This window comes from Balaenoptera ricei, chromosome 3 (assembly GCF_028023285.1).
Source record: "Balaenoptera ricei isolate mBalRic1 chromosome 3, mBalRic1.hap2, whole genome shotgun sequence".
NCBI classification, from domain to species: domain Eukaryota; kingdom Metazoa; phylum Chordata; class Mammalia; order Artiodactyla; family Balaenopteridae; genus Balaenoptera; species Balaenoptera ricei.
The window spans coordinates 77335659-77351525 of NC_082641.1; the positions used below are offsets into that span (position 1 = coordinate 77335659).

At 43.4% G+C, this 15867-nt stretch overlaps 1 protein-coding gene across 9 annotated transcripts in view; it reads right to left on the reverse strand.

Moving 5' to 3' along the window:
- The window catches only part of MCTP1 (multiple C2 and transmembrane domain containing 1), a 557626-nt gene extending 551852 nt beyond the window's left edge, over positions 1 to 5774 (reverse strand). For all 9 annotated transcript variants that reach the window (XM_059916784.1, XM_059916782.1, XM_059916779.1 and 6 more), the window contains exon 1: positions 5052 to 5774. In XM_059916784.1, coding sequence (XP_059772767.1) covers positions 5052 to 5774 — 723 coding nt within the window. The remainder of the gene's footprint in view (positions 1 to 5051) is intronic.
- Positions 5775 to 15867: the final 10093 nt, after the last annotated feature.

Consider the following 15867-nt stretch of genomic DNA (forward strand, 5'->3'; position numbering starts at 1 on the left):
CCTCACACCTTTGAATAATTAACTTTATAGGAAGATAAGCTTATCATAAATAGGTATGTTATACTGTAATTTTATGAAAACAAGCAAGCTTACCTAAAGAAAGTTAAGACAATATCTGTTTCATTCACATAAAACAACCCCCCCAAAAAGCCACTATTCACAAAAATGGCCCTCAGATATCAAGAAAAGGTTTTATTTAGGATGCTTGGTTTGTTGAGGCAGGGAAATATATAGTTTTTAGTAAGTTTTCCAGCAAAATAAAAAATTCAAAGCAAAAAAGTTTCAGATTTCAAAAAATTAATTTCTGCTTATCTAAAATAGATGTCTGCTATGATACTGTAAGTAACTATGATTTAATTTAAAAAATGCATTACCCTAACTTCTGAATCTGCAGATTTTGTCAATGCTTATAATGTTATCTACGCATACTTTTTACTCTTCATCAATCTAGAGTTGGCAAACGTTTTGATAATCCTTATGAGCAAAGAAATCATACTACATGTTTCCTTGTGGTGCCAAAGACATATTATTAACCTTTAATTTTATGAAATCATCCCATATTTCCGAACAATGGGGCAACGGAAAAAAAGGGGGAATATTTGTCCTATTTTCTTTATGAATCTGTTAATTTTATTTTATTCCTCCAAGTATGTATTCACATTTTCATGATAATGTGCACATATTTTCCAAAAGTTATGTAAGATTTTTTCATTACTGTGTGAAGCTGTGATGTCACCAGTACTGCCTGGGTTAATTTTAGGCTACTTTTGCCACCACTGCAAGGAAAATAATTTACATCTTCAATGAAAAGGACCAGCAAAGCCCCTGTTAATTGTTTTCAACACCCACTTACTTGTAATGGTGGCATTGGCAAAACTTTAATATACCTTTCAAAAATAATAACAGCACACAATTGCTAGTGCCTACTGAGACAGGTTTCAAGCCAATTTCAAACATCTACCTCATAACAGTTGCATTTATACAAGATCCATAGCTCTACTCAGATCCACCAGATACACCTGACAGTAATTAAAGGTTACAGGAAACAATTCCACTCCAAAGTAAACCTATCACTCTTGTTTATGCCCTTTCTCTGGAACAACCAGATGTCCCAAAATTTCTCAAGAATGCAATCACACATCAAACTTGACATGCTGCTCCAAAATGTTCTAAGATCTCACCCTCACTCTCTCACTTGCAAAAGCTTTGGAAAAGCTACTAACACTCCTTTTAGGAGCTTATTTTTGAGATTACTGGGGGATTTTTAGTGGTTTTAATTATTTACATTAGGAATTTTTTTAAAACTTGTGCTTTCCCCAAGACTAAGTTAGGTTCTTTGAAGTAAGATTAAAGACACCTGAAAAATAAATAGCAAAAATTACCCAAATCACATTTTTAATAGTTTTTGAAAATACAGGCTTTCTTTAAAAGATCAGATAATTAATAAAGCAATATTTACTTCATGTCTAGACTTAATCTTAGAAAATATCTTCCACTTTTTGTTGGGGCTTTCATATGTGTTTTAGGAATTTTATCCCAGTGAATGGATATTCCTATCACACCCTGAATATTTTATCCACTTTTTTTCAAAATAATTTTTGCTCCTCGATGACAGCAATTTTAACAAAATGAATTTGAAAAAAAAAACAACAAAAGTTTAACATTCATAAACACTACACACTTTTGTTAAAACACTTAAAAAACGCAACATATTCATTCCTAACTCTTTATCTTAACGGAATTTCTGATTCTAGCAAAGTATAATTTTAGTAACTCATCAAGACAGAATACATAAAATTGGCACATTTTTGATATGCACACAAATTGAGAACGCATCTCTCCCAACTGCGTTGCAGAAAATGAAATGCATCTGGTATGACAGTATGGCCCAGCACGTGAACTAGAATCAGTGGGAAGAAAGGGGTTTCTTTTTTTTTTCAAAGCAGAACATTTTAAATAATGCACATGCCCCAACAGCAAGGCATTATTAAGTCTGTTAAACTGTCGTTCAAAGGTATATTTGGCTAAAGAAAACATAATAGCAAGAGGGCTGACAAGGGCATAGGAGGTAGAATGGTTTGTTTAGTTGTAATTATTATACATCAGTGGCTTCCAAATCTCTTTCCCTAGCAGTCCAAAATGATTTTTTTGTTTTTGCTTAATATCTCCACTCAGTGTCAGTGTACGTGCACATATGTACATATGTTGTTGTGTCCTCGTGCTCGGCTGGGCAGTGGAGAGGCGGGGAGTGTGTTGGAGAACATGGCTGATGCCAGGATCAAGCAGAGAACAAGAGAAAATGTGAGCAATTTGCCTTATTTTGCAACGAATTTTCTTTCTTCCTTGAGAGAAAGTGTTTTTTATCTAGGCAATCTGAAGATGGATTTAATGTTTTTAGCATCTTTTCTTTTTATGCGTTCCCATCTGTGCTTATGAACTGTGAATAAAACTGAAATCTGCATGTGCTACGAGCTTCCTCCCCATGCCCAAGTATCTTCAGCAATGAGGTGTTAGGAGAGCAAGGAAAGATCTCTGAGACGTGCCGGAAGCTCGGAAGGGTGCTGCCGAGTTACACCTACTCCTGGACACCTTAGAGTGTCCTCTTCCAGTTCCAGCTTCCAACTCCATTTCTTTCTTCTCTCCATTCAGAGACGTGAGCCAGACTCCTTGAGTTGGGCAAAGAGGCATTTAGAGGACTGAGGAATCCTCTGTTGTGCATTAGTGACAGAGTGCTGCTGAAAACTGGATTTGTGACTCGTAACGGAGAAAACTGTCCACTTCTCAGGGCACAAGGCTTCCTGAGCAGCAGATGCAGGGAATCAACAATAAAGCCTCAGGGCTTATTTTCCTGCCTACACTCCACTTTTCACCTACTCTGGGAAAGATATTTTAGCTTTTGTATTCCTCCTATGACTTCACTGAAATTTGGTTCTTTATAATGAAAAGCTTCTTTAGAACTACAGATGGTATGATCAACAATGTCATTTGTAAATGTGATATAAAAGATATGCAACAATGCATTACAGAGAACAAAGAACAAATTAATTCAGCTAATCCATCACAGAACTGATTCTAGGGATCCAGAATGTATGTAAACTTGCAAGTATTAATCAATAGGACTGAAGTTATCTCAGAGACATAAAAAGTTCTAAAAGTTGTCAAACGTAGCTGTAGCGATGGAAAAACACTGTGGAGAATGACAAAAACTCTGTCATATATTAACCATGTGACCTTGGAAGGATTAATTAATTTCTCTGAGCATTCATTTCCTAATGCATAAAATAGCAACAAGAACTTCTATCATGTAGGGCAGCTATGACGATTAAATCATGGAAGTGCCCAACATATAGTGAAGGCACACACAATAATGTTTGTTTAGTATCCTCTCAAAAAAGGTTTTTCGGTCTTTTGTATACAAAATTTATATTTACATAGCAGTTTTTAAAATAAAGATTGATAGTGTCTGAAAACGTTTGGGTAAAAATGAATATAAAGATTAATTCTGAATTCTCTTGCTTTTACTGTGAAAATATCTTGGTTCAGTGAACTGCAAAGTTATTTAGTAAGTTAACATTTGCAGCAATATGATCTCTGCCTTCCAAAATAATTCAATTCTTATTTTTTATCATTCTTGATCATAAAAGTTAATAAAAACAAATGTAAACAAGTACCTCAGCTCTAAAATTCTTATACATTAGGATTATGTACACACTCAAATATAAATATTTTTAAAATATATAGTATTCATCTACACTGAATTTAAAGAATCTTTTTAAAACCACTGTTTACCTCATTTTGGAACCAGAAACAGGAGTTCTAGTCAATTCTCTTTCAAGATAAAAGGAAAAATAGGTTTATTTAGACTTTTTGTCAGTATTATTTCTGCCTACTCTTCTGAGAATAACTGTAACCTTTTTCTAAACCATCAGGTGTTTTCTAGAGCATTAGTAACATCAGGTTACTGCAAGCAATTGTGTTTATTAGGCAACAAAACATACTAGTATTCTGGTTTACTTTCTGAAATTACACTAATAAATTAGCCAATAAACTATAAACATTTTCAACTGAAATCCCATCTATTCCCATATCTTACCCTTCAACGCATGGCCTCATGGTTTTTGTGACCCAACTTTTAATCTAATTAAAGTTTTAATGTATATGTCATTAACCTAACAATTAATCAGAGTCAAAATAATTAGAATTTAAACAAAGTAAGATGTATTGGCAGAAAAGAGTTCTTTAGGTCCCTGGCAGAATGGAACTTTCAAAATATTTGCTAGCATTGACACGATTTGATAAAAATTTACAAAAGGAGAACATCGCCTCTGCAAAACCGAGGGAGTAAAAGCTGCCACTCAGTGGAACGCTTTACAGATCTTACGGATACATTTTTACTTGATTCTTGCCTGACCAGAGAGTCAACATCACGTCTACAGCAGAATAATTTAAACGCAACTACTTCAGATGACTATCAAAACTAAAAAGGCCATAGGAACATCTGTTTAACTCGGAAGCGACACTCACGCTGTCTACTTGTTAGGCAGCGATCCACTCGCAGCAGAAAGTTTTGAGAAGGGAGGGCGGGAAGATGAACAGACTTCTGCTTAAAGGGTTTCCCCAAGACATGACCTCACGTTTGCCATTAATTCACCTCCTCGCATTTCTAATTTTCCCTGCAAGTTGTTGGGTTTGCTTGTTTTTCTTTTGACAAGATGAGACTTAGCTAGACAGTCCCTTTAGGAGATCTCCAAAAAGTACCCATTTTATGTCTAACTTTATTCCTCTCCTATTTGGCTACAATTAATACTTCCACTTTCATCGGCAACTGAGAAAGCTACTCAAACAGCTTCTAGCAGTAGGTATGATTTCTGTCAAAAGTCAAGTCAGAGCGCAAGTCAGAACTCTACTAAGCAGGAGCGGGACGTTTTCTTTCCACTGCTTGAACTTGGTAGCACCCCTACCCCGCCAGCAACTCCCGGGGTCTCGATCGCCCACAGCTGGAGGCGTGGCCCCGCGCACCCAGGCTCCGGCCGCGCCCACCTGTCACTCACCCGGCTGCTGCCGCGCTCCTCGCCCTTCTCCGCGGTTCGCGGCTCTGCTGGGCTCCGTGCTGGCTCAGCTCGAGGCGGCGGCGGCGGCTCCAGCAGCTGCTCCAAGCAGGCGGTGCCCGGCAGGGAGGAACTCTTCTGATGGCACAAGTGCGCCGCGGTGCCCCGACGCCGTGCACCCTCATCTCGGGCGCGGTCCCCCCTCGGGGGCGGCTGGGGTGAGGAGGACAGGGAGGATGAGGCAGAGGACGAAGAGCGAGCTGAGTCCGGGGAGCGTCCGCCAGGAGGCGTCACTCCGGCTGCTCCGGCGGCTGCCAGCGGCCCCCTTCCCGCGGGAAGCAAATGCTCGCGGATCCGGCGGCGCAGCGTGGACCCCTGCTCCGCTCTGCCGGCACCCCCGGGCTCGACAGGCTCCGGCGAGGAGCAGCACAGGTTGGGCTGGGAGGAGGAGAAGACGCGGTCCAGCACTTGCTTCCGTTTCTTGAAGCCGCTCCACCTGCTGCCCGCGCCACCCGAGCCGGCCAGTGCGTCCCGCCTACCCCCCGGGGGTGGCGGGGAGGGCGACGGGGTGGCCGCAGTGCGGCGCTCGGGGACCCCCGCGCGCCCGCCCCCGCCGCCCTTGTTCTTGCCCACCCCCAGCTGCAGGTTCTTCCAGAGCCGGGCCTGGAAGGAAGAGGACGCCGCCGCAGGCTCGGGCGAGCCCGCCGCGGCAGCCCGGGGCTCCATCCTCCACCCCCTGCTCCTCCGCTCCCCTCCTCCTCCTCCTTCTTCTCCGCCCGCTCCGGCCGCGCCTCCTGCTGGAGCCCCGCGCTGGCGGCGACGACGGCAGACGCAGCAGCAGAAGCCGGGAGTGACCGGCGGCTTCAGGCCAGCGCGGGGGAAAGACGCCGCCGCCGCCGCCGCCGAGGCTCTCCGGCCGCGGAACTCCGGCGCGGCCTCTTCCTCCCGCACCTGCGGGGGTGGGCTGGCGCTGTAGCCAAATCTCGGCCGCCGCAAAGTTTCTAGCTCCGCGCTCCGCGGCTCCAGTCCACTGGAGTCCCCCAGGCCGCGCCCCGGCCCCCTCTCCTCTCTGGCTCCGGGCTCGGGACGCTACACGCACCGGGCGTGCGTTTCCAGCTGCGCCTGGGACCGCACCCGACGCCCTCCGGGCAGCACCTGTCAGCGGCGGCGGGGGCGGCTGCCTCCGAACTGGACGCGCGTGCGACTCACACAACAGGGAGGATCGGGCTGAAGACCCTCGGCGCGCCCCGGGACCGTCCTCCAGCTCCTGGGTGGGAGGACGCGCAGGCGAGAGCCGGGTGGAGCTGGTTAGGGACCAGAGCCAGGCTGCTCCCCAGGATCCGGCCACAGTTACCCACGCAGCTAGCTCCGGGCCGGCCGCTAGACTCGCCCTCCGGCAGTCATCCTAGGTCCGACGAAGTGAGCTCGAGTGAAGATTATGCGCCTTCAGTGGGTCCTGTGAAGCGCCCGGTGTCCACACCAAGAGGTGAAGCTGACCGAGTTCTGAGGCTGAACGCCGCTGCCCCCGCCCCGCTCCCCGGCCTGGGCCCAAGACCAGAGTTCGATTTCTTCTGTCTTGACTTCATCCCGATCCGCCCCTCCCCGCTCTTTCCTTGTGCCGTTAGTTTCTCTTGTGATGCGGGTCTAGAGGTTTCCGGAGTCTGACAATAAAGCCAGCCCTCGAGTTGCAGGGAGTTGACCGTGTCCGAAGACGTGGAGGGTGCGCACTGCCTCTGAACCCGTTCCAAACGCAGAGTACCTTGTTCTTTTCACTCAAGTGCATTTTCCTTTGGTTACGTGCAAAGCAAATGGGAAAGGCTCATTCAGACTTTGTTTCTCCCGAAATCTACTGCTCCCAGGGTCTTCTGATTCTACTGAGAGCCTCTTGAATGGCAGGTGACACAATGCCCCTTCTCAACTCCACTGCCTTCCACACCCCAAAATGTGGAAAACTCAGAAGAGCTTTGGCACCGTATTGTCTAATTCCAATCTCATCCAGCTGGCGGTATGCCCTGGATGTGTTACCAACCTCTTTAAGCTTTTTATTTTTCTATTTTTCCTTTATAACAAATACTTAACAAATATTTATTGAGCACCTACTATGTGTCAGGCCATATGATAGGCTCTGAGGATGCAGCTGTGAGCAAGGCGGAGAGGGCCCCACCCTCATGGAGCCCATGTTCCAGTGGAAGAATCAAACAGAATTTCTAATGGTGAAATGTCCCACGGAGAAAATAAAACAGGAGATCACACAGAGTGGCTGTGGAGGTGGGGTTGCCAGATAGATTGCAGGACAGCCAATTAAATTTGAGTTTCAATTAAACAAGGAATGAATAATGTTTGAGTATATGTATGTCCCAAACATTGCACAAGACGTACCAAAATACTCTTTGTTGTTTATCTGAAATTCAAATTTTACTGAGTGTTTTGTATTTTTATTTGCTAAATCTGACAACCCCATACAGAAGGTTTTTTGGGTTTTTTTTTTTTTTTCACGTTATGTGTATGGGAGAGTCTCTCTGAGAAGCTAAAATTTAAGTTGAGACAATGAGGACAAAATAGCCATTGAAGGATCTGATTACAGCATTCCAGGCAGAAGGAACAGCAGGTACAAAGACCCCAAGGCAGGAAGCAGCTTGGCTGGGCATGTTCAAGGACAGACGGAACCACTCCAAATAATGTGGAGAAAGGTGGGTAGAGTTGGAAAGAGATGGAAGGGAAGAAGTGAGCAGGGTCCTGCTGGGGTGGCTCCTATAGCCATAGTAAGAGCTTGGTTCTCCTGTAAGTGAAATGGGGAGCCATTTGGAGGGTTTTTAAGCATGAGGGTCATGTGATATGACTCACTAATACCTACCTCACAGGGCTGTTTTAAGGATTAAGTGAAAAAGGACTTCACTCAGTGCCCGAGGCTTTTCCACACTAGAGAGTCACACTGAAAATACCACAACCATTAAAAATTACCTCAATATAGAGCTACTCTGATAGCCCAGAAAAGAAACTGTTACATCCAGAAGTCTTCTCTGAAGCATAGGAAAAATATTTTGTTACTAGTTTTTCTAGGATGTCATAAATGAAAGCATAGAGAAGATAAGTAAAAAAATAAATGATTACTATAGCAAATTGAGAAGAAATGATCATTGCTTCTTACCAAAGCTCTTTATAAATATGTCATTTGTCAAATTTATTGACAAGGAGCCATGGACCCATGGAGATAACTCTACACAATTCAACCTTATGTTCATATAGTCTTTAATGATACATTTAATGGACTTTTGTAGGTTTATGTTTTCATTTTTCTCTTCTACCTAATTTTGCCTTGGACATACTAACTCTGAGATTTCGGATTCTGAAATCTACAATCCCAAATAACACTTATCCATCAATGTGAATTCATTTATAGAACTGGTAAGAGCATATGTAACTTTTCCTAAATATCTGAAGTGGATTATAAATTGAGAGGCTGCCCTACAAATTGTGCATTACATAAAATTGCACTAGATATGCTCCTTGCCATCAAATGTCTTGTTATATTTAAAATAAGATACTTATAAAAAAACTCTACAACACCAGGGGACAGTGACTGGTACTAAGTGATCACTAAGGGAATACAGAAGAGTGAAGAATCACTTCTGGCTTGACTGATCAAGGAAGATTTGTTGGAGACATCATCTGAGCTAAGATCTCTAACAGGTGACAGAGTACACCAAGAAGATAGATTGCCACCTGCAAAGGAAAGCAAAATTCAGGGCACGTAGCAAGACTTCAGTAAATGTTAGCTATTCCTTCATTACAATTTACTAAGCATCTTAAATATTTATAGAGCATCTATTGCTTGAATGAATATGAAATTAATATATGCATCACACATTGATATACAAGAGGCTGGGAAGGTGATAGATAAGGTCATATTTGAGTAGGAGCTCAACGAAGTGAGGGAGGGTACCAAGTAGTGAATCTAAGGGCAAATTTTTCCAGGAAAAGGGAGCATTAAATGCAAAGAGGCTGAGACAGGGACATGCTCAGCTTGAGGAAGAGCAAGAAAGACAAAATAGCTGGAACAGAGAGCAAGAGGGGAGTGGGAGGAGAAGCTGTTGCAGAGACGGTTAAGGGCCAGATCACAGAGGACTCTGTGGTCAACAGTGAGGACTTTGGGCTTGGTTGGGAGGGGAAGTCACTGGGGAGCTTGAGTAGAGATTCTCTGTGATCAACTTTCATTTTAAAAGACTCACTCTGGCCCCTAGGTTGACAATAAAGTGCAGGAAGGGAATGGGTGGGAACAGACCTTAGGTAGGGCCATCACTATAAATATATACGTAAGGGACAATGGTGGCTTTGACAGAGGTGGTAGGTGAGAAGGGGTTAAAGTGGTGAAATTCTAGATACACAATGTTTTGAAGATAGAAGTGAGACAACGAGCCATAGTTTGGATGTGGGGTGCTCAAGCATAATGCTAAATGGTTTGCGTCCTTTACCATATGTAATCTTCACTGCAACCCCATTTTATAGATGAAGGAACCAAGTATGAGGCATGTTTAGTGATCTTACAAAGTCACTCACTGAGTAATCAGCAGATCCCAAGTCTACAAGGTTCCAAAGCCACAGAACTTATTTAATTTTAAACGTATGCATAAATAAATAGAATAAAATAATTGAAAGAGACCTCAAAAGAGGCACTGATCCATGTCCTTACCTTGGGTGAGCAACAAGACCATCTTGGGCAGAACCACAACTTCCACTTGATGAGATCAAGGACATAAGTGCAGGCCCAAAAAACAACGTTTCTGGGACTAATTGAGTTAAAGGCCGAGTAAACGGCACTTACGGAGCCCTCTCATCAGCGGAGCCTTGGCTGCAGTCCCAGCTCCTGGCACTGGGCCAGATGCCTTCAGGCCCTCATTTTCTCTCTCAGTCTCTGAAATGGGGACAATAATATCTATTGGGCTGACCCACCTCACAAGGACCCAATTAAAAGCCAAATGGAGGCAGCATTTCTGAAGAGGAAAGCCTGTCCACGAGAGACAAGTTATCACCACCTTGTAACCAAAGCCAAGAAAAGCTACCAGACGGACTTGTTCCCCCTCACATGGAAAATCCTTGCCTGTGTGGAAAGAAGCACTTTGAACCCTTCAAAACCAAGAACCCCGTTGTCACAATTCCACATGTTGAGATGGCTGCGGACTATACAGTCAACAGAATAAATTCCTGTGCGGGCGTAAACAAGTTTCCATTTCTTCCTTGAAAGTTTTCTCAAAGTTCTCAAAAGCAGTTCAATGTTAGGTAACTTCAGAGGTGCTGTTTCTGTTTACTCTGTTTAACGTCAGCCGCTTCCTATTTTCGTCTTAACCAGGGTGGTAAACGATTCTAGAGTCCTAGACCAAGAGATGCTCTGGAATTTCTGTGTGGGAAGGACATAGGGTTGTCTATGCAGCTTAAATTAGAGAGGGGGGAATTGAAGCTATGTTTGCATAATTTTTAAAAACTCACTTGTCCATATAAAAGAAGAGAAGAAGGGGTTATTGGAGATTTGGAGGGAGCCAAAGCCCCTGCCCACCTCTCAATGCCGGTTCTGTGCTGCACAATGTCAGAAGACATGGACATTGGCCTGGTGCTGCATCTGAGGGCTCTGTCACCACAGGCAGCCCTTGGAGCCTCAGTTTTTCACTAGTAAAAAAAAAAAAAAAAATAGGACTAGTTTCCCTCTAAGGTCCCTTTCAGCTTAAAGATGATGTAAGCTTCTGAAACAAATCTCCAGTGTAGAACACAATCTATCTACTCATGCCTGGTCTGATTTCCTACTTTCAGTGGTGATACAAAGACAGGTACTACTGGATGGGCATGTAAATAACCCCCTTTGACAGATGCAAACTATTATATATAGAATGAATAAACATCAAGGTCCTATTGTATAGCACAGGGAACTATATTCAATATCCTGTAATAAACCATAATGGAAGAGAATATGAAAAATTATATATATATCTGAATATACATATATATGTATATGTATATCTGAATCACTTTGCTGTAAACCAGAAACTAACACAACATTGTAAATCAACTATACTTCAATTAAAAAAAAAAATACCTTTGAATATATACCCTGCTGCAGAAGCTGTTAGGGCCCTACTCCTATCCCTCAAGGCCTCAGCACTTCAGTGAAGGTATCTGATCTCTCCACCTGAAGGCTGTTTTCCAAATCACATCCCTTCTCCCTCCAAGTGCCTGGAACAGCCCTCAACCAATGAGTGCTGGCATTGATGTGCAGGTGTTTCAATAACTCAGAGGCAGGGACTCTATACTGCTCCCAGTTCCAGTGCCCTCTGTACTGGTTGGCTTGATAACATGCCCCTTCTCAGCTTCCTTTTGTTCCTGTCTCACATGCCCCCTACCCTACCGCTGGTCCCTATGCCTCATCAATAAACTGCTTGCATTTGAATCCTTCTTGCTAAATCAGCTTCTGGGGGGACCCAAAGTAAGGCACATTATAGAGACATTTGAAACTCTAGCTAATAAGGTTCCCAATTTGAGCACTCTATGAGAATAAAAGTAATGTCCTCCAGCAAGATTCCTTTGGATCATACAATTCTCTTATAAAGACTATAAAGACATAAGTTATCCCAGAGCCTATAGTCTATCCTCTGAAAGTGAGACCAGAGTATTCATCTATGATTTACCTCCTTGATATGGTCCACTGACCTCCTAGAGTAGACAATAGAGTAGACTCCTAAGTATCTATTATGCACTGGAAAATTATTCTCAACTGATCATGATCATTCTATCCCTTTTCTCAGACCTGTAACCATTCCTGGAAACTATAAGAGTGTATTACTTGGGACTGGATTCAACTGTGAGTAACACATAAACCTTAAGTATGTTCAATAAGCCTGAAGGTCATCATCCAGACCTAGTATGGCATTCCTTCTATCTTGTTGCTCCACCACACATGCCTACCATTCCCCAAGTCACTGCAAATTCCAAGATTGTCAATGGAGCTTCTGCCACGATAGTCACCTTCCAGCCAGCAAACAGGAGGAAAGGGTGAAGAAGAATATGCCTCTTGCTTTAAAGTTACGTCCCAACTCTTCTAATATCCCAAGGGTTAGAACTTCAGCACATGGCCATGCCTAGCCATAAAATCTTTATTCTGGGCAGTTGTGTGCCCAGCTAAAAATCTGGATTTTGTTACTGGGGAAAAAGGGGAAGGTGAATATGGGGGGACAACAAGCAGACTCTGACACAGAGGAGCAGTCATTTGAGGGGCTTCTTCACTCACAAGGAAGAAGCACACAAGAAATGATCTCCTTATCTACACGTTTTGGTGTTTGGTGCGATGGCTGGAACTGCCACAGCCATTTTGTTATGAAACTGAGGGTGAAGCGAACACCCAAGTTACAGAGAAGAGAGATGGAAAACAACCTCGACGCTTGAGGATGTCATTGAGCTACAGAATCAGTCAACCTAAGGCCTTCCTTAACCCTGATACTATTATTATGTAGTTATCTATTTATTATTAATTAGAAAGTTAATTTATCTAGGTTTTTAGCCAGTTTTAGCTGAATTTTATATTAGTTTCTTATTGTTGTCACAACGAATTACCATAAATTTAGCTGCTTAAAACAACACCCACTTGTTACCTCACAGTGTCTGTGGGTCAGAAGTCTGGGCATGGGATGGCTCAGCTGGTCCCTCAGCTTCAGATCTCCCAAGGCCGAAATCAAGGTGTTGGCAGGAATGCACTACTTTCTGGAGGCTCCGGAGAAGAATCTGCTTCTAAGCTCATTCAGATTGTTGGCTGAATTAAGTTCTACAGACTTGCAGATCTGAGGTCACTGTTTCCTTGCTGGTTTTCCACAGGAACGAGGGGCGGGGGTCATACTAAGCTTCTAGAGACTGCCCGCATCCTTGACTCCTGGCCCTCTTCCCTGTCTTCAAAGCCAACAAGGACAAATTGAGTCCTTCTCACACTTCCAATCTCTCAGACCCCACCCTCTGCTTCATCTCTCTTACTGACTCCTCTGCTGTCTTCTAGTTTTAAAGGCTCATGTGATCACATTAGGCCCACCTGGGTAACCCAGGATAATGTCCCTATATTAAGGTCAGTTGATTAGAAAACTTAATTTCATCTACAAAGTCCTTCCCCACCTGTACCTATACTAGCATTTGACTGAGTAACTAGGGACAGGAATCTTGAGGGGATGTCTTTAAAATCCTGCTTACCACCAGTTTCCTAGAGCCCAAAGCATCCTGATTGACACATCCTCATTGTAGACCAGAAAAAAGGTTACCTCTCCCCAGATTGCCTCATTCACAGTGGGGTATTGAACCCAGAGGAACTGGCTCAGATTTACAAAGTAGTAGAATGAAGACTGACATTCATCAATGATAAGAACACTAAGAGACTGGCTAAACAGGGCAGACCTTTCCTCTTTGCTGTGTTATTTTGAATCTGGCCCTTTTGCTAATTAGACTCATACTTCTCCCCTATTTTCTTCTAACATAATGCTTTCCAGGTTGCAACCAGTTTTTAGTTTATTTCGAATCCAATCCCCTAACTCACACATTTTCCCCTAAGTGAGATAAAATGGTTATTTAAGAAATATACATTATTGATTTCAAACCGGTGCCTGAAAATTTAACTGCCTTTCTGGCAAGCCCTATTTAAAAATGTCTGCCTAGAAAATGCACAGGCAAGAACTAAGTAGATGAAATTTTTGTATTTTTTTTAATAAAGTAGGGTTTTCTTTTTATTTATTTATCTATCTATCTATCTTTGGCTGTGTTGGGTCTTCGTTGCTGCGCACGAGCTTTCTCTAGTTGTGGCGAGCGGGGGCTACTCTTCATTGCGGTGTGCGTGGGCTTCTCATCGCAGTGGCTTCTCTTGTTGCAGAGTACGGGCTCTAGGAGCGCACGCTTCAGTAGTTGCAGCACGTGGGCTCAGTAGTTGTGGCTTGGCTTGCGGGCTCTAGAGCGCAGGTTCAGTAGTTGTGGCACATGGGCTTGGTTGCTCTGAGGCATGTGGGATCTTCCCGGATCAGGGATCGAACCCGTGTCCCCTGCATTGGCAGGAGGATTCTTAATCACTGCGCCACCAGAGAAGCCCTTTTGTATGGTTGTATTCTGAGCTGACCTTCCCTCTGAATCACATAGGGTAAGTAGGAAAATGGAAGGAAAAATGGAGTTACTAAATGTCTATAAATATCCTTGGAAAAATTAAATCAAGTACAATGTCTTTTATGAAGAAAATTACCTTAAATGAAACTCAATTGGCTAAAATATGTTTCTCAGACCCTGATTTGTAGCCTGTAAATCCATCCCCTGTGTTTGTTCTTAATCTTGACTTCTGCCATCATCCACAGTTAAACCTCTAAATTCTGGTCATGTAGTTACATAGAAAGTACAGGTATGTTTTCCCCCTTCAATTGAACACCTGTGAAATCAAGATATGAGGGGACTTAGCCCAGGCCTCATGTAAAGTCAGTGGTGGAACCAGTGAGGTCATTACAGGTAGCAACATCTTTTAGGGGACCTTAGGTATAATCCATCCTTACTCCCCACCACCCCCAGTATTTGTGGATCTATTTCTCATTCAATTCTACAATTTAGCAGATTGGATCTCACCGCAATGTAACCACTCCAAGATCGAGAATTGCTTGTCTCTGTCAGGATATATCAGACAATAGCCTGAACTCCAAAGACATCAGGTCTGGCCTTGCACAGACTTGGCTCAGGCTGGACAGCAGTGCCTGGGAACTTTGTGCTTTTCCCCGAGCATCGGGTTAAGAAACTAATTTGAGGTGGAACTATTGCTGCCAAAAATAAACAAAATGGTATTCACCATTTACTGGGGCTGTCATCTATAAATAGGACCTCTGAGCAGTGATGAGGTTTGATATATGGCAAGAGGGCTAGGGACCTATAGGGACAGTTTCTCATTGCAAACAGCAGTGCACTGGGATCAAAAATCAGTCCTGCTAACTTTTGTGCAGATAAGAAGAAAAATATAGTCTCCTTTATGTTTTCTGTAATGAGTCTGGTTTTCCTTTAGAGTAATGCCACTCAACCAGAGGTTAATGGAGAAAAAAATAACAAAATATTCAACCCAATTTTAACAATCATCAAGATTGAATCCTTTTGATAATCCCTTTAGAAAATGCCCACAGTCTTCTTGGGACAAAATGTTTGTCTCTCAAGGGAGCCTTCTCTGCCAACTCTTCCTAAGAAGGTATCTTTGGTAGATGCAGAAAGGCTGTGATTTTCCACATCTTCGTGAAAGCAGGAAAGAGTCAGCGTTTGAAGGCGGTGTCATCTGCCTTTTCTGCTCTGGGGGTGATACCTCTTGTCCACCGGGTTTGCCTGCTAACAATCCTAAGCAAGTCTGTGCTTACACGATCTGGTCTCTCCCACCAGAATCAGAGCCCAGAGAAGCTCCCAGATGACGCAACCTGCCCTTGGCTCTCACTGGCTGGGGCCCCTGACATCTATCTGTACATCCCTTATCCAGCCTGGACCCAACTATCCATACTAAGCCTTTGCTGGGAGTACATCTAGGCCCACTGGCTCTCAACTCAGTACCCACAACATTAAAAAATAAGGCAGTCTCAGAAAAGCTGAATGTCAGGGCCTCCTCCTGCCAGCTACAGAGCGCCGTCTAGTTTTTGTTAATGTTGCTGCACCCTAAATTGGTTTGCAACAGCTCTGTCCTCTGGGAGTAAATAGTTGGAACTCTTGCTCTTGTCTCTCCCTCCCTCTCTCTCTCTCTCTGTCTCTCTATCTCCCCTGCCTTCCTCCATCCCCTTGGACTGGCCTTTGGTACCCAGAC